Source organism: Monodon monoceros, unplaced genomic scaffold (genome assembly GCF_005190385.1).
Source record: "Monodon monoceros isolate NGI ecotype Baffin Bay Population unplaced genomic scaffold, NGI_Narwhal_1 Super_Scaffold_8, whole genome shotgun sequence".
NCBI classification, from domain to species: domain Eukaryota; kingdom Metazoa; phylum Chordata; class Mammalia; order Artiodactyla; family Monodontidae; genus Monodon; species Monodon monoceros.
Window position 1 is genome coordinate 71,796,476 of NW_021703785.1, and position 18,858 is coordinate 71,815,333.

At 46.7% G+C, this 18,858-nt stretch overlaps 1 protein-coding gene across 3 annotated transcripts in view; it reads right to left on the minus strand.

Moving 5' to 3' along the window:
• Window positions 1-18,858, minus strand: part of ATP8A2 (ATPase phospholipid transporting 8A2) — a 477,972-nt gene that overhangs the window by 418,431 nt on the left and 40,683 nt on the right. For all 3 annotated transcript variants that reach the window (XM_029210474.1, XM_029210475.1, XM_029210476.1), the window contains 2 exons: window positions 1,144-1,243; window positions 575-673 (listed from right to left, as the gene is read on the minus strand). In XM_029210474.1, coding sequence (XP_029066307.1) covers window positions 575-673; window positions 1,144-1,243 — 199 coding nt within the window. The remainder of the gene's footprint in view (window positions 1-574; window positions 674-1,143; window positions 1,244-18,858) is intronic.

Genomic DNA, 18,858 nt, shown 5'->3' on the forward strand with positions numbered 1-18,858 from the left:
GCAATGTACCTTTGCTTTGATTTGTACTGCATTTATTCATTTACCTATTCCCAGAAAAATGTGCATGCATGTATGAGAGAGAGGGGGAGACAGACAGAAAGGAAGGGGAGAAGGAAGAGCCTGAAAAGAGGAGAGAAAACAGGAACGAGCATGAATATGGCTGTAGCCAATGAATTTGGAGATGCACTGAAGTATAAGGAGGGAGGAGATTCTTGTAAAGTAACCTCAGTGCTGCTACACTAGACAGCAATTCAGTCTTTTATGGACATAAAATATGCTTTTATATTTGCTACCCAGACTAGCACGCTATCAAGGAGGATGTAAGGAACATCGGCAATAAAAATCAAAGCGGGTCCATAAACCTAACATCAGGAAATACAGACTGAACTACTTCTGTTTCACTGTATAGTTCAGACACTGTGTGTACACATTCTGTCCCCAAAAATACCATCACGAAACTTGAGAGCCTAGTTAGCCTATAGACCAACCTCTCTGTCTTAAAATATTCAAAGCAGCAAATAAGTTGTAAGTTACATTCAATAAATGTTTTTATTATCTGAAAGCAAAAACTTACAAAATCTTCTACAATCTCTTTGATGCCTGCGATTGTTAAAATAATGATCAACGGCACCAGGGTGGTATATCTTCCTGTTGGAGAAACATCTGGAATTTGCTGTAAGATAGAGAGACCAAAAGCGGGAAGTTGGCAAATTAAAATCCTCTCCAAGGAAAAGAAAATATGGCACACACTCCTCGCTCCTCTGCAGTTCTGTTGCATTCATTTCTGTTACAAAGTGATTACCTTATTTTAAGAACTAGCTAAGTCCATTACATATTTTTAAAATTCTACCCAACGTCGTTTTGTGCTTGGATCAGAAAAGAGGGTTAGAAGTCAGATCCCACAGTCTTCTTTCAGTGCCTCTTTTCGTAACTGCAATTATCCTTACGCAAAGAAGGATATACCTAAAGAAGTCTCCCTTTATGCAAAGATCCCATTTGTTCAAGCAAACAGTAATTGGATGAAGGAGGCACATTTCATTCAAGTCTGATGACGCTTTCTCGGTTAAGTGACCTTTTTAGCAAGATCTTATTTTGCATACAATTAAGGTTATGAATTTTAAGTAACTTTTTAAAAAATGTCACCTGTAATAAGGCAATGAAGAGGAAGAAGGCATTGGCAGCTCTCCTGATCTGCTCGTACAAGAATCGAGGTAGAAACGTCAACACGCTGTACTTGGCCGTACTGTGAGGACAAAGGAAAACGCTGCTATCAGTTATGGATGTAAATTCTAAAAATCAGGAAAACAAAGTTTCCAAAATTACACAAGTGATTGTAAAAACAAAATATTTCAAAACTCAGGACAAGAACATGGCTGGCCCTCTCCGTCTTGTAAAAAGACACTTTTCCTACGAAAATCTTCCAATGTGATCTTTGTTTTCAAACTTTGATACATACGTGTTCATTTAGTGTCACACGGTGTAACCAGGGAAATGTACCCACCTTCTAGGAGCCTTGTGCTATGAACACACTAAGCGTATAAACGATGTTTGTAAAGATAAAGATACGTATCAAAGATCACAAAACAGAAAGAGGCACGTGTTCCCAAAGCAGTAATATATGAACACAGAGAGAGGTGAAGCATCTACCTAGTAACTCACACAAACCAAGGTAGAATTGTTACCCCAGGATTGCTGAGTCACTACAGTTCTTATCACAAAGCCGCTGATTTAACGTAGAACGTCCACTCTATCAAGCATGCCCTGGTAACGGGCGTGTGGTTGACAGTTCAATGTGTCCCTCTGGACACTCAACACAGACATTTTATGCTCAACCACACCTGAATGAAACCCCCTTCCACACATCCTTCATTCAGCCACCTTCACTCACACTCCACTTCCACGTGAGACATCCTCTCCTTCCACGCCGTGTCTCCAGGACTAATCTTGCCCTCCCATGAAGTTTGGTCCAATTCGCAAAGGCTCTTCTTCCTCCAAGTCACAGGGTGGTGTTTACACCTCCATAATATAGTCTCTGCTTTGCTTTGTATTATACTTATGTACCCCCAGAATAGATTCTGGGAACAGTACGAATGTTTATTTGTTAAAAAAACAAATAACAGACCCAAAATGGAGTCACTTGTGCTCAGCCCACATCATCAAACTGAGACTCAATGCCTGACCTAATTGCAGCTTCAGCCTGTTCCAGGAATCTAATCTTAACCAGTCAGTCTGGAATCACCTGGTCAGCACTAGGGAGGTTATCAACCTGATACACCCCAAAGGAATGTGACTTTGCCCCAAACAATTGACTCTTAGCTAGTAACTTCCTTGTCCCACTGTTTTTTACCTATAAAAGTCTTCCACTTTGTACAACTCCTCAGAGCTACTCTATCTGCTCGATGGGATACTGCTGAACTCATAAATCACTGAATAAAGCCAGTAAGATCTTTAAAATTGACTCAGCTGATTTTTTTTTTAAAACTACTTCAACTTTGTATGTTCCTAGCACATAGCAGATAATCAACGAACAGTGAAATAATGGAAAGGCATAAGCTGGGGACCTGAGGGATAAAACAAACCATACCTCCTTTAGCTGCTCAAAGGCTCATCCATAAAAATACCTGCCAAGTCTTAGCTCACCTTCTGAAGCCACCTCTTACCTGAAGTACAGTCTGGAGAGATTTTCTGGGTTTAAAATACACATTAATTAGAAGCACCAAAGAGAAGAGCCAAGCGCTCAGAAGACAGAGCAACTGAGGCACATGTACTTCCATAACACCTGACGGTGACCAAACCTGGAATGACCGAATGAAATGCCAAAACTGACGACTCGGGCTTCCCTCGTGGCGCAGTGGTTAAGAATCCACCTGCCAATGCAGGGGACACGGGTTCGAACCCTGGTCCGGGAAGATCCCACATGCCGCGGAGCAACTAAGCCCGTGTGCCATAACTACCGAGCCTGCGCTCTAGAGCCCGTGGGCCACAATTACTGAGCCCGCGAGCCACAGCTACTGAAGCCCACGTGCCTAGAGCCCATGCTCCGCAACAACAGAAGCCACGGCAATGAGAAGGCCGTGCACCGCAACGAAGAGTAGCCCCCTGCTCGCCGCAACTAGAGAAAACCGCACACAGCAACGAAGAGCCAAAGCAGCCTAAATAAATTAATTTATTTTTTAAAAAACTGGCAACTCAAAACACACAGCAGCCTGAGGCCATATGATGGGGGGGGTGGGGAAGGAATGGGATGGGATGGGATAGCTCCATGTACCATTTGTGGCCACTGCTGCAGGGAAGATCTGGTGTCACAGCCTGGTGTTTTGCAATACACAATGATTAAGAGTCATCCTTAAGACACAATTATTTCTAGCCTTCTTCTGAAGGCGCTGTGATACTGTGATTTATCACAAGAAACATATATTTGGTCTTCATCCCAGTTACTGGCACAGAGCTCCTAAAACCTTTGGGATTTCTGTTGTGTTGAGAGCGATAAAGGTATCTTTTGTTATGTCAATGAGGTGACTCATGGAAAGTCCCTAGGTAACCTAAGGATGGGTGCTGGATGCCAGGGGAACCAACCACATGACTGGAGGCTTGAAACTTTCAGTCCCACCCCCTCCTAAGAGAAAACAGGGGCTGGAGATTTCAAGCACCGACAGCCAATGATTCTATCAGTCACGTGTCTGCAATGAAGCCTCCATAAAAAACCAAAAGGACAGGTTTGGAGAACTGAAGACCCAAGGGAAGATCTGATGTTGCCATTTAAGTCTATAGACCATCTGCTGGCAGAATTCCTTCTTCCTCAGGGAGGTCAGTCTCTGTTCATTCAGGCCTTCAGCTGATGGATGAGGCCCACCCACATTATGGTGGGCAGTGTGCTTTACTCAAAGCCCACCAATTTATCGATAAATGTTAATCTCATCCAAAAGGTACCTTAAGAGAAACACCTAGAGTAACGTTTGACCAAATGTCCAGGCGCCCTGGCCCAGCCAAACTGACACATAAGATTAACCATTGCATGCATATCCCGATTCAGTGGGTCTGGAATGGGTCTGAGATTCTGCATTTCTAATGAGTTCCCAGGTGCTGGTCTGAGAACCACACGGAGTGGCAGCTACCCCTGAGGAGGCAGATGTGTTCAGGTCACCCATTTGAGTTCAACCCAGCTGAACAGGATAAAATGTAACTGGATGGGAGGCATTTACCATCACTTCCCCGGGGGAAAGAAAATTTACAGGATGAAAGGGGTGAATGAAGAGCTTCCCAGCAGAAGAGTTTGTTCACCAGCTGAATTCGTTACCTCAGAAGATTCCCCCTCAAACTGCATGTGTCAGCCTCCCTGATGGCCTGGCCAGGCATTGGCTGCAAGCAAATCTCAGGCATTTAGTGAGTCTGTAGGGCCTGGGGCACGGGGAGAAATGACCAGGAGAAAACAGAACTGTTTCCCGTGGTTCACCCAGCTTCCCTCTAAATATGTTAGATCAGTGTTTCCCGAAATCGGGTGACATGAAGAATGACCAGGGGCTTGTCAAAAATCCATCCATCCATCCTTCCACAGGTATTTACTGAGCCTTATCTATGTACCAGGCACCGTGCCCAGCACTGCGGGGAATCAAAGGGTCACAAAAGCATTATCGCAAGGGAATTACATTCTAGAGACAAAATGACACTTTAAAACCAAATAAAATATGCGGCAGGATAGATAGTGAAGAATACCGTGGGGGAAAACAGACCAGGGATGGAGGACACAGAAGGAGACACTGTGGGGTGAGGGGGGCGGGAGCAGGGGAAGAAGTTATTTTCGACAGTGATCAGGGAATGTGTCACTTAGAAGGTGACCTGTGAGCAAAGGCCTAAGGGAGGTGACGAAGCAGGAACCAGCCACGTGGATGCACAGAAAAGAAATCTGCAGAGAAAGGGAACAGCGCGCACAAAAACGCTGAGAGGGAGGGCAGCCGCCGTCCTCCTGCTGCAGGGGCAGGGAGGGGACCGGGGGGCGGGGCGATGGGGCTGACTCAGGCCCTGCAGCTCATGTCCCCACTGGCCTTTCTGTCTTCAGGAGACAGGAAGTCTCTGCAGGATTCCGAGGATAAGACAAGGTCTGACGACAAGGCCAACCTGCAAACCTCTCTCCGGGCCCCTGACCCAGCAGGGAAGGAACCTGGCTACGTGTGTGGTGGGCACGTTCCTCGTGGAAACTCTTAGGAGCTGGCTAGTATGGGAAACGAGCATCAGAAAATAGGGCCTGGAGACACGTGGGTCAGGGGCTCCCTCCTGTCACAACAAAAGCACTTCCAGAATCTGACCTCCAGAGAGCAGCTCCGGAACCAACCCCGGGGTGATGTCTGAGTGCAATTTTCCAGCCGGAAGAAAAAATCCAAGTTGACGGCTGTTCTCCAAAGGCAAATCTAACAATGCAGTAGCTGCTCAAAGACTAACTTCTCTGGATCACAAGCCTCCGGAAACCCAGGAACCAAACTAGCTTAACACTCTCCTTCCAGATGTGAACAGTAACCCACACTGGGGTGTTTTCCTTCTCTGGCCTCACATGGACGAATACATTTCTCGTACGTGCCCAAGGTAGCCTAAGCATTCAGTGTTTACTGGAAGACCGGGGGGCCCCTTTAAACCCCTTCGCAGAAGCTGACTCTGTGAGCTGACCAGTGGCTCCATGACCCTGTTCTGGGAACCCTCCCTCTCCCAGCTCCCTGCAGGAGACCTTCCACCTTTCTGCTCTCACATGTTCACTCAGCAAGGAGTTCCGGATTACTGAAGGTAAAAGACACGGCCTAAGACGGCCATTTATGTCCTCATAAACAGCTTAATTCATTTATCTCTTAAGAGTACATTACACAACAACCCCTAAGAAAGAGCCATGAGACCAGTATATACAAAGCCCCCAGGGAACCCCCTGCCACTCCCGTTGACAACGGGCCTCACCGCACACCTGGGACTCGCCCAGGAGGACGTGCCGACAGACAGCCCGCCGAGGACAGGTCCTCTCCCCTGCCGTGGACTCCTGACGCATTGTCAGTCGCCCCTCCCAAATTATATTCTGGAAACCTTGAACGCAAAAATCCCTGATCACCAGGGCCCGCCCATGGCAAGATAGGCCCACCTCACTAGAAGGTTTTACTTCATTTTACTGAGCTACTGAAATTTCACCAGTTACAAAGAACAGACTAATAAGCTCATTTCCAAACGTGGACGTGTTTATTTTCAACACTTTTCCAGTTTCTTTGTCTACAACTGGAAAAGATATGCTAGATACTGCCTGGCCTCATAACCTGTTCCCAGAATGCAGTCACTGGACCTGGACCAGTACGGAGAGTGCTGCCATTACTCACAGCACTTCATCAGAGACCGTGCGGGCTGAAAAATCAGCCTAGTCTTTACAATACACATCCAATGAGAAAAACGGGTTGAGTCCTAATCGGTCAGCTTATAAATATACCTTTGAACATAAGTTCAGAAATTAGACACCCCTGTAATTCCCATTAAACAGCATGACTGTCCTGTTCCTATCACATTTCTAATTTGGTTTTTCTACTCAATACATTATGCAATGAATAGCTTTGGACACAAGGCAATTTATTTCACATAGAAACGTGGGCTGAAAAGAAGATAACAGAGAGAAGGCAACATTTTGAGCACGGAGCTTGCTGCCAGGAGAATCTTTCGGTGAAGAAAACTCTTAGGCAAGCAGTTCCGAAGGCCAGACATTAGATATGCCTACGGCTAACGTCTTTAAACATGGCACCGTGGAAGAGTAGGTTTGATTCGTTTGCTTTACGGGAAAACTTGGGAACTTTCTGCTATAAAATCAGAAGAAAAGGAGTTTGAGACTCTGACTCAATTTTACATGGCAAATCTCAAAGGATCCCTTTCCATGGGATTTCCCATCTTCAGTAAAAAGATACAGCAAATACCTCTTATGAAACTACCTGGCCTAAAGGCAGACAAGTACAGAAGGAGTCACAGTTCAGGCCCAATCCCACCACTGCCACCAAAGAAAAGCACTATGGGTCAGTCTATTGAATTACAACACCCTTGGCCCTTCACTGAGAATTCAATATATCCTTTCCAAACCCAGAGAAACAAGCCCTAACAAAAGGGAAGGATTAAGGCTGCCCTGGAAGTCAAAGGTGTGACATGACTCTGAAAATCAGTTACGGAAGCAGAAGCGCTCAAATCCATCCTGCAGGTCTCTGCCCTCAGTCACAGAGGCGGTGTCGCTGCTGGTCGCAAAGGGAGGTCACTCCCAAGCAGGTAGAGCCCAGGACCTCCAACCATGAGTGACATCTACATTGGAGACCAGCAGAGGTGGCGTCAGGGTGCAGAGCTCGCTGGTGTGGGACACACACAAACCTCACTCGGGGCTGGATGTAAAGCAAGTCTGTCTCTCCTTTATCATTTTATTTTTGTCTGTTTCTCACATGACTGCCAACCTTCATCCAAATGTTTAATTTTTTTTTTTTTTTTTTTTTTTTTTTTGCGGTACGCGGGCCCCTCACTGCTGTGGCCTCTCCCGTTGCGGAACACAGGCTCCGGACGCGCAGGCGCAGCGGCCATGGCTCACGGGCCCAGCCGCTCCGCGGCGTGTGGGATCTTCCCGGGCCGGGGCACGAACCCGCGTCCCCTGCATCGGCAGGCGGGCTCTCTGCCACTGCGCCACCAGGGAAGCCCCAAATGCTTAATGTTAATTACAAATTTCCCGTTGGGTTCTGTGCACTTTCCTGAATGCCGGATAAGTTAAGGATGCAGCTGGAGTTCCCGGAAGTGAGCACACCCACGGAGGCGCCGGTCGGAAACTGAACACACAGACACGAGGGGCCTAAGTCTTTATGTATGGGATTCGACAGCATAAAGGCCAATCTCAAGGGCACCTAGCTTCTGACTCCCAACTGTAAAATGGACCCACACATTTATCACTTCTGCCTACTCAGGCACCATTAAAATAGTAGAAAACTGTGTAAAAATATAATGCCACGTTTTTAAAATCTAGGAGCGGAATTATCAGCTAAGGAGTTTCTCCCACCCCCAAAATAGACTCCTTTCTGCTTTTGGCAAGAAAGATGTCTCCTTGCCTCTAAGATGCCTTCTGAAAATGAGCCATGGGAAAAGAGGGGCCTGCAGAGGGGCCTGGGGCCTGAGGAAGGGCCCTGGGCTGTGAGGCAGGCAGCGCGACCTACCAGAGAAGACAGGTCAGCCCATTTTCAAGAGAGTAGAGGGTTACTGCATTCGTTGGGGTTCCCCAGAGAACCAGAACCAATAGGATGTATATGTATATGTATATGTATATGTATATGTATGGGCTCACACAAGTCCCAAGATCTGCACTCAGCAAGCTGCAGACCCTGGAGGGCCGACAGTGTAGTTCTAGCTCAGAGGCAGGAAACAGACGACGTCCCAGCACCAAGTCTGTGAGGAACAAACAGTTCCCTCTCACTCAGCCCTTTGTTCTATTCAGGCCCTTACCTGATTGGACGAGGCCCACCCACACTGGGGAGGGAAATCTGCTTTACTCAGTCCACGAATCAAATGTTAACCACATTCAAAATCACCCTCACAGAAACACCCAGAATAATGTTTGACTAAATGTCCATCAAGTTGACATAAATTCACCATCACAGTCACCTATTAGGCAGGATTGACCTTGGAGAGCCTCCTGGAGAGAAACGAGGTACCTGGGGACAAGGACACTCAGAGCAGCCAGTCTGGGGGCTCACCCCACCACAAGGACACTGGGGCTGGTGAGCAGTACTGTGAAACACCTCCTCTAGCTTAACAGTGCCGGGACCCGGCCCTGCCCTGACCACCAGAGGGCCCAGGACCCAGCCCCGCCCACCAGCCACGAGCAGCCTCTACACAGGGCAGGGCCTGGCAACCAACCAGAAGAGGGGCCAGCTGCACCCACCAGCACACCTACAGTAGTCAGCACCGCCACAGCAGAAGGGCCCATGCAGCCCACATAAAGGGTACCCCTAGAGCATACAGCTCTGGTGACCAGAGGGGAGTGTCCTGCTGGCACCCATAGGACGTCTCCCACATAAGCCCACTTCCGCAAGATCAGGAAGCATAACCAACCTACCTAATACATAGGAATGAAAGCAGAGAATGAGGCAAAATGAGGTGACAGAGGAATATGTCCCCAACAAAGGAAGAAGAAACCCCAGAAGAACTAAGGGAAGTGGAGATAAGCAATCTCCCTGAGAAAGAGTTCGAGGTAACGACCATAAAGATGCTCAAAAAACTCAGAAAGGGCTTCCCTGGTGGCGCAGTGGTTGAGAGTCCGCCTGCCGATGCAGGGGACACGGGTTCGTGCCCCGGTCCGGGAAGATCCCACATGCCGCGGAGCGGCTGGGCCCGTGGGCCATGGCCGCTGCGCCTGCGCGTCCGGAGCCTGTGCTCCGCAACGGGAGAGGCCACAGCAGTGAGAGGCCCGCGTACAGCAAAAAAAAATAATAATAATAATAAAATATAACAAGAGGTTGCAAAATATACAGTGTTCTGATGGAAAAAATAAGAATTGATATGTAAAAAACAAAAATGTTCCAGAAGAAAAATGAGACAGGAAAAATAAGTTATACTAGAAAGGAGACAAACATGATATACTACTTCACTAATTCACCCTGAAGTAAGTAAGTTAAATCTTCATCTGTAAGAGAATTCAGAGAGATCTCTTCTAAACCTAACTTAGAAATACGGTGGAAACCACCAAAAGAATTAAAAACAGTGGTTGCCGTTGGTGTTACAGAATCAGAATGGGAGAGATAGGGCTGGAAGCTACTGATTTTCATGATAAGCTTCCACACTATTGGAACTTTTAACTGCCTTACGTATTATTTTAATAAATAGTTTAAATAAAAATTAATAGTACCAGATGTAACTGTCAAGGGGCCATCAGTTCGTGGATGTTCAGCTAATTTCAGGAATGGCTGTACATAAGGAGCTGTTTATTAGAACATGAAATTAGGCTGAAGACCTAGTTTACTCGTATACTGCTTCCCACCACAAAATGAGATCGTTACACTCATATCTGATAGAAATCCCTTCAATCACCTCCTTCCGCCAGCAGCAACTGTGCCCCGGGTCACGGATAAGAGGAAGGGAATTTTAACCTGCCCTCCGTGAGTCTAACGAGAAGCACACGTCAGCCTGGCGCCCAGAGTACAAAGCGTTTACACGCTCGTTGCTTTGAGAAGAGCAGTCTGGCTTCCAGGACGGGAGTCTTCACCCTGTAACTCAGCCCACGGGAGAAATGAGAGTAAAGTTCCTCCCCCTTAAATGGAAGTCGCTTTATTCTGTAGCATATTTAGCTCTTATTCAGTTCTCTTGCTTCCTTTCATCCTCTGATAAATTCCTAGAACATCTCTCTTCTTCTCATCAAACCACATCCTTCTCTTCTGAGCCAACAGCCCAAGGGGTCACCTTCTCTGCCAGCTTTTCTCTATTCACGTCTACCCAGTGCACAATCATTTCAACTGTGTGTGCGTGAGTATGAGTGTGGGCGGGGGTGAGGGGTAGGGGAAAGAGAGCAGGGAAAGCAATTCTCTCTCCTCTGACCGTTGAGCTCTAGGTTGGCCACATCAAATAAGTATTCCCTTAACCCCTGTGCTTGCCTTGCGGGTGGAGAGCCCAGAGCACACCTCAGACCAGCAGCAGCACAGCGCCCTCTGCTGGCCGGTCGTCACCGCAGTGTTTCTGCCAAGTAGACCTCACTGCCCCATCCAGTCTGAGCCAGACGGTCCTCAGTCGTTCTCCAACAGAAGCTTCAATTCACCCCATGCTCAGAGGGTTCAAATCGGGGGGGGGGGGGGGTGGGGTACAAAACGCACTAACCAGGAAGCTTGAGCTGTGAGCTCAGATCAAGGTCCGCACAACATGAAACTGTGTTAGAACGTGGCTACAGGAAGCAGGAAAGTGATGACAAGAAATAAAAATACGGTGGGACGCACATATGGCCACCTTACCTTTGACAGAGGAGGCAAGGATATACAGTGAAAAAAAGACAGCCTCTTCAATAAATGGTGCTGGGAAAACTGGACAGCTACATGTAAAAGAATGAAATTAGAACACTCCCTAACACCATACACAAAAATAAACTCAAAACGGATTAAAAACCTAAATGTAAGGCCAGACACTATAAAACTCTTAGAGGAAAACATAGGCAGAACACTCTGTGACATAAATCACAGCAAGATCCTTTCTGACCCACCTCCTAAAGAAATGGAAATAAAAACAAAAATAAACAAATGGGACCTAATGAAACTTAAAAGCTTTTGCACAGCAAAGGAAACCATAAACAAGATGAAAAGACAACTCTCAGAATGGGAGAAAATATTTGCAAATGAAGCAACTGACAAAGGATTAATCTTCAAAATTTACAAGCAGCTCATGCAGCTCAATATCAAAAAAACAAACAACCCAATCCAGAAATGGGCAGAAGACCTAAAGAGACATTTCTCCAAAGAAGACATACAGATGGCCAACAAACACATGAAAGGATGCTCAACGTCACTAATCATTAGAGAAATGCCAATCAAAACTACAATGAGGTGTCACCTCACACCAGTCAGAATGGCCACCATCAAAAAATCTAGAAACAATAAATGCTGGAAGAGGGTGTGGAGAAAAGGGAACACTCTTGCACTGTTGGTGGGAATGTAAATTGATACAGCCACTATGGAGAACACTATGGAGGTTCCTTAAAAAACTAAAAATAGAATTACCATACGACCCAGCAATCCCACTGGTGGACATATACCCTGAGAAACCATAATTCAAAGAGAGTCATGTACCAAAATGTTCATTGCAGCTCTGTTTACAATAGCCAGGACATGGAAGCAACCTAAATGTCCATTGACAGATGAATGGATAAAGAAGATGTGGCACATATATACAATGGAATATTACTCAGCCATAAAAAGAAACGAAATGGTGTTATTTGTAGTGAGGTAGATGGACCCAGAGTCTGTCATACAGAGTGAAGTAAGTGAGAAAGAGAAAAACAAATACCATACGCTAACACATATATATGGAATCTGAAAAAAAAAAAGGTTCTGAAGAACCTAGGGGCAGGACAGGAATAAAGACACAGACGTAGAGATTGGGCCTGAGGACACAGGGAGGGGGAAGGGTGAGCTGGGACGAAGTGAGAGAGTGGCGTGGACATATATACACTACCAAATGTAAAATAGATAGCTAGTGGGAAGCAGCCGCATAGCACAGGGAGATCAGCTCGGTGCTTTGTGACCACCTAGAGGGGTGGGATAGGGAGGGAGGGAGATGCAAGAGGGAGGGGATATGGGGATATATGTATAGCTGATTCAGTTTGTTACACAGCAGAAACTAACACACCAGGGCAAAGCAATTATACTCCAATAAAGATTTAAGAAAAAATAGGGTGGGAGACAAGGGACCCCAGTCTCCATCCTCGCTTCCAGGTCCCTCTCCCCCTCCCCCGGAGCCCACCATCAACCTTTGCAAAAGCAAATCCCGTTGCTTCTTATAAGCAAGTCAAACTTCTCGTCAACGTCTTAACCACTGGCCAATCCTGAGGTCATTAGATACTCTGGCCTTTTCTGAGCTAAGAGGAGGTGGGTAGGTGCCACCCTGCAGGGGGGAAGCGGAGGGTGGCGACGGCACCATTCTCACCCCCCAGTCCTGTTTTGTTTTTACCCAAATCTGACCCTTATAGTCCTTAGGAGCAACACGCCAGGACAGCGGGGCTCACACAGCTGTCGGGGAGGGAGGTGCCAGCCAAGGGGAGAGCTGAGCAAACACCCAACTCGGTTCAGGAAGGGGGATCCTGCACGGAGGGAGGTGGCGCTGGGACAAGAGTACAGTCATCTCCGGGACACCACCTAGCAAAGAGCCGCCAGGGGACATGAGGGGCAGGGGGAGCTCATCGCTGTGACAAACGAAACCACCGGAGCATCACGCTTACTCGCTGCTGGATGGATGTGGACGGAAGGCGTCCGAAAGAATCAATGGGAAGATAGTGGTGACTGTGTTTGCAAACAGTTATAAAAATGTCAGAAGCTTTCAATTCACTTCTGTTTTCAGTTTTTTGAACAGAGATGAAGGTCCTGTGACTACCAGACAAGAAAAGCCCTTCTAAAAACCCACAGGGTCCCTGCCCCTCCAAAAGCGGAAACAAAGAAACGGAACACAGGTTGCGTCCCCTCTCATCTCCGCTCTCGCCGTACCTGCAGCCTCCCTCACTGTCTCTGCCAAAGCGGCCCCCATACCTTCTCTGCTGCGGCAGCGGTCGGGCTCCCAGGAAACCTAATAAAACATTTATGCGTGTTTCAATCCTTTGCAGTGGCAGGAAGGTCAAAGCCCCCCACCAGGCACAAAGCCCCCTCGGGACAGTCTCCAGCGCACACGGAAGTCACTGCGGCCAATCCCGGCTGACCTCTTTACTTCACTGGGGTTTTTCGTTTCCCCAAAGGTTTAAAAAACACTAACACGTGTTCCTCAAGGAAGCAAAGCCCAGCGGGCCCTCCACTGCGGAGCAGTGACACGCATGTGGCTCCCTGGGTTCTCTGGGCCACAGGGAGGGGTTAGCTCCCTCCCCCAACCACCAGGTCACTGCTCCGGTCCCTCCCCCCTCCTCTAACCATCCCCCCACCAGCCTGGCTCCTTCCATCTGAAGCTGTGTCCCTACCCCTGCCGTGGGGAAAACAGGGCTTGATTCACCTTGACCCCCAGCTCACTGGCTGCCGCTGCTCCCTGGGCCTCAGCCCTTCCCATCCTCTTAGGAAGGGGCGGTTCTCCTGTCCGCGTCCAAGGCCACAGGCTGCCCTTGAACCCCAGGCGCCTCCACCAGGCTCTCGTACCATCCGACGGTCCAATACCTCAGCCTTCCCCCCGCCCTTCACTGCTGACCCCTCAACCTTTAAACGTGCTCACGACTCTTCCTGGCAAGATCTATTTTTATATAAAATCGTGCCCGAGCTTCTCCCCTTCATCAGCCTCTCTCTCTTCATCGACTCATCTCTGCGGAAGGGTCCCTACCCACCTCCCTCCTCAAAGGGCCGTGCTTGGCTTCTGTACCCTCCTCCCCGGGTACCGTGTCCCCTCCCTCCTTCGCTGAGGGGACCTTAGACAGGACCCTCTTGTTCAACATCCCCAAGGGTCTTGTCCACTCACTTCCGTATCTCAAATCGCCACCAGTGTGTGCACGGTCACCAAATCCACCTCCAGCCTTGACCTCTACCACAAGCCCTCCCTGGACCAATATATTTACCTCTGAACACACCTGCCTGCCCATCCCAGACGTGCAAGGTCAGTGTGGTCCAAACTGATGGCTCCGCCTCCCGTTTCCCATTTGGTTAGTGATTCTATGATGGGTGCCAGCAACCACGCCCAGGAGTCCAGAAAAAACGCAAGCAAAAATAGGAGATGAAACAAGTGACAACAGAGAGGTCAGGTGCCCCCAGTGAACAGAAGAAGAGGGTGGAATTCGGTGGGGATTCTGTTACTTAGAAAAACTAAGAACAAGTTCATGAGCAACAAACACAAACGTGAACAAAAAGAAAGCAAAGGCTGTACTATTACATCAAAATTAAGTCTAAGGCCAAAACAATGAATAAGGCCGAATAAATACTAACTGGAGCCATGTCACCACCAGCATGGTAAATTCCGTGTATTAAGTGACACAGCACAAAGCATGTCAGGCAAAACTCAGGAGCGAGTTGACCCCCAAATTTGTGACAGTCTGGTAATAGCATTAGTCTCCTAACTGGATGGGTGAGAACATAGAAGAATGTAATGTAAAACTCTGGAGCCTACAGAGAATCTATCTCCTCCCAAATGCAGAGGGAGACCTGAGCAAATCTCTCACTCCTAGTCGTAGGGAACGAAGCAACAGGGAATCCGTGACACATTCACAGACCACCTGCAACACCTGCCAACGGGCGAGAGACAGAGGTCCCGCCTGCCTCAGGCGCTAAGGACGGCAGGCGTGGGAGCTGCAGCAGGACCTGGTCAACAGGTCAACGGAACCTGTTCCCCCAAAGCCAGGCCACGGACCACAGGATTTCACAGCCAGAACAGACCTTGAAAGATCTACTTCGAGCCCCTCATTTGACACAAGAGGAAACCTAGGCCCGGAAGACAGGATGCTATGGCCAAATACAGCTGCACAGGTGCAGGAGAAGATGCAGCCCACGGTCAAGGGCAGCTTGAGACCCAGGACGATGGCAGAGGGGCAGCTTGCATCCGATGGGTCACAGACCCAGAGAAGATTGCGTTTTAGTAGTCCCCTCCTCTGTGTGGCAAAATTACATTCAGTAACAATCATGAAACTAAAACATATAAAATTGACCGGGAAGCAGCAAACACTGCCTTTATTAAGTTTTATCTGATCATGCCAATAAATACTAAAATCATAGTACAAGAAAAAGCACAACTCTTTGTTATAAAGCAGAAACTAACACACCATTGTAAAGCAATTATACTCCAATAAACATGTTAAAAAAAAAAGCACAACTAACAGTTTGAATTTTGATCCTTTGGTTATAGGCTGCTACAACATTTACGTCAATAATTGTCAAGTAACTCACAGGTGAAATTTAACAAAACCAAAAAATATAATTTATTATAAATTCTGTAAAAATGTATAATATAAAAATTCTGTAAAAAATATAATTTAGACAACTACTGAATCATACCACTAATGGTAGCTTTTTATTTTCTTCATTTGGTCTCCAATTTGCAAACAAGGAATAATTATGAAAATGTTTCCATTTTAAGATTTTTATTAAATCTAGTCTGTGTGCACTGGAGGCCAGAGGGTTACCTGGGACTGCTCCTAATTCCCATGTCGAATATGACATGTATTTAAAAGTAATAAAAATGCGCTAGTTTGAAGCATATATGTGTATTTATTTTATTGCCGACACTGCAGACCAATGCTGTTGGCACAAGGACAAGGCACAGCAGACAGACTTTTAGTCGGTTTTACTGTTTGCACCTCGGGCAGGTGGCTCTTTGGTCCTCCACAAACTGTGGGGTTCAGGTGAGTTACGTACCTTTTTCCTGTGAATTGGGGATTCCAGCTCCACCTCGCCCACACCTCCCTTCCGGCCTCTCCTTAGGGGTGCAGGCTCAGATGTGGGAGCCTGGCCCCCTCACCTGGGTGCAGTCTGTACCGCAAGGTGAGCCTAAGAGGAAGGTGCCGTGGTAGTGAAAGTGACACACGGCACGACCCGGGAAGAACACACCAGAAGGCTGCGCTGACTCTTCTGCTCCTGGAATTCCTTTTCTAAGAGGCTGAGGGTGTGAGCCAGAAAGCAGAGGGGAACTAGCTGATCCAGGCCTGGATAACACATGTGATCCCTAAGTCATCACCTGCACCCAAACCCACCAAAAAACTAAAGCAAAATGGGAAAAGAGACAAGTCACCAATGCCTTGCTTTTCCATCATATCCCCAACGGCAGCTCAGTGACTGGTGTGTACTAGAGACTAAAAATAAATTTGCCAAATGAACACATTTTAAACTTCAGCTGATAGAAATGACTAAGGGTGCCAGCTATCACATGAAATCCCAAAGGCACCTGCATTTGAGGCCAGACAACAATATGTTAAGTCTGAAGAACTGACATTAAAAGCATTTAACTCAGCGCCCCCCTTTCAGGAGTACTTTATATATAAAAGCAAAACATAAAAAGCACACAAAACACAAATTTCTGAGGCTTAAGTAACTGCTTTGGGGGTTCGGTTCTGTTCAATAAGCAATTAAGTAGGAAGGGAAATCTTAGAACAACATGTGAAGCCAATTCCTATTTTCTGTTCAGTTCTGACCTTCACCTGTGGAAGAAAGTCATTCAGTGCAGTGCTGCGGGGTTGGGAGTGGGCTGGACAGCCAAGGGGGTAGGAGATGTGAGACAAGAAGGGCACTCTTCTTAAGAGATGTGGGACCCTCCTGTGTAAACCAGAGTGGAAAAGTATATATGCATGTATAACTGAGTCACTTTGCCGTACGGCAGAAATTAACACATTGTAAATCAACTATACTTCAATAATATATCTTTAAAAAGAGAGATGTGAGACCCAAATCTTAAAAGACCGAAAGGCTTTAGCAAGGAAGGAGAAAGCACTCCAGGGAAAGCGCGTGATTAAAGGCCCAGGGAGCACCTCGCTGCAGCCAGAACACAGGATGAGAAGGAACAGGGGGAGATGGACCGGGAATCCAACGGTAGAATGAGCACAGCCTTGCATACCTTACACAACACAAGTAGAAATGGTCCCTGGATGAAGAATCCCAGAGCCTTCACTGTTCTAGAAAAATAACCCCCTGGAAGGGAAATGGTTGAGGGGTGGGGGTCACCATAACAAGTGGAGAAAGAGAGCCTGAACCGGGGCAGGAGAAACCACCTGCTTGACAAGGCAGGTCTGGTTAAAGCCCATGCCCAATCCCACCAAGCTTCTTCCCCAGCCTTCAATTCTCCATCCTGGTCCAGGAATATCCCAACTTTCCCAGGACCATTAGGGGAAAATGGGTAAAGTCGACGGGAGAAACAGGGAAGAAAATAAGTCATCTGAGTTTCCTTTAAACTTTTATACCTATTTTGAAAAATGGGGCTTTTTTGTACCATGGTACACAGCAAGACGTAAGATCAAGCACAGAAGAATCAAAGGATGGAGACACCATAAAAACAATGACAGCTTGATAGAGTCCTGAAACTCCTGACAATGGTGGAGAATTACTATTTCAAAGGGCAGTAAGAAGATTACAGGAGGCGTCCGGAGTAGACACATTCAGAGAGACAGGAAATAGAACAGTGGGGGTCAGGGGGAGTGTGGGTGGGGAGGCTGGAGGGATAGAAAGTCTTAGTTTGGGAAGGTGAAGAGTCCTGGCGATTGTGTGCACCATGACGTGAGTGTACTTGACCCTACTGAACCGAATACTTAAAATAATGAGGATGGTAAATTTTATGTTACGTGTATTTAGCACAATTAAAAAGAAAAAAGGGAAAGAAAAAAAGCGATAGGCCTACGTGACATATTATGAAGGACCGGAGAGGCAATATCCATGGTGCATCACGTTCTGGACGTTTTCACACTTGGAGCCTCACGTGATCACAAGAAACCTTCAAGGAAATGTGCTTCCCATCTGACAAATGAGGAAATGCAGGAAATTACTGGCACAGGTCATTCAGCCAGAAATCAGGAGAGCCAAGACCTACAGACCAGATTTGCTTCGCCCACTTTACTTCACTTTGATTGCCTTTCCTCCTCGGGCTATTCAAAAAAAAAAAAAAAAAAAGTTTACACTGCTAGTTTTTTCTGTTACTATTTTTCCAGTAAGTACTTAGTAATTTAAAATTCTCTGTGATAACCTCAGGCAAACACTAAAAGTAAATCTTAAAAATCAGGTTTAAGCAAAACGAAAATGTTTGTGTTTGTTCCTTACATCCACTCAGCCTATTCAATGTGCACATTATTTTTTAATCTCTACTAACACAACACCAAACCTGGTGGGTGTTTTGTTTTTTTTTTAAACTCAAGTGATTATATACAAAGTTTAGTGGAAAGTTATTGCCAAACATACTATCTAAAATGCAAATGACGGGAACATCAAAATTCATAAGGCACTCAGTCAGACACTGTTTACAGTGTTTTCTGCATGTTAATTCAGTAATTATGCATATTAATTAATTAATCCTCACAATGATCCCCTGACATACGCACTGCAGGACGGGTGACAATAGGATCGCCTTCAACAAAATCACCACGTGCTAGTTTCCAACAGAAGTCAGAGCCCCACCCCAGACCAAATAAACAGATTTTTCTTATGCAATGTAAGGTTTTTTAAAAAAAAAATGATCTATACATCCTGGTCTCTCCAA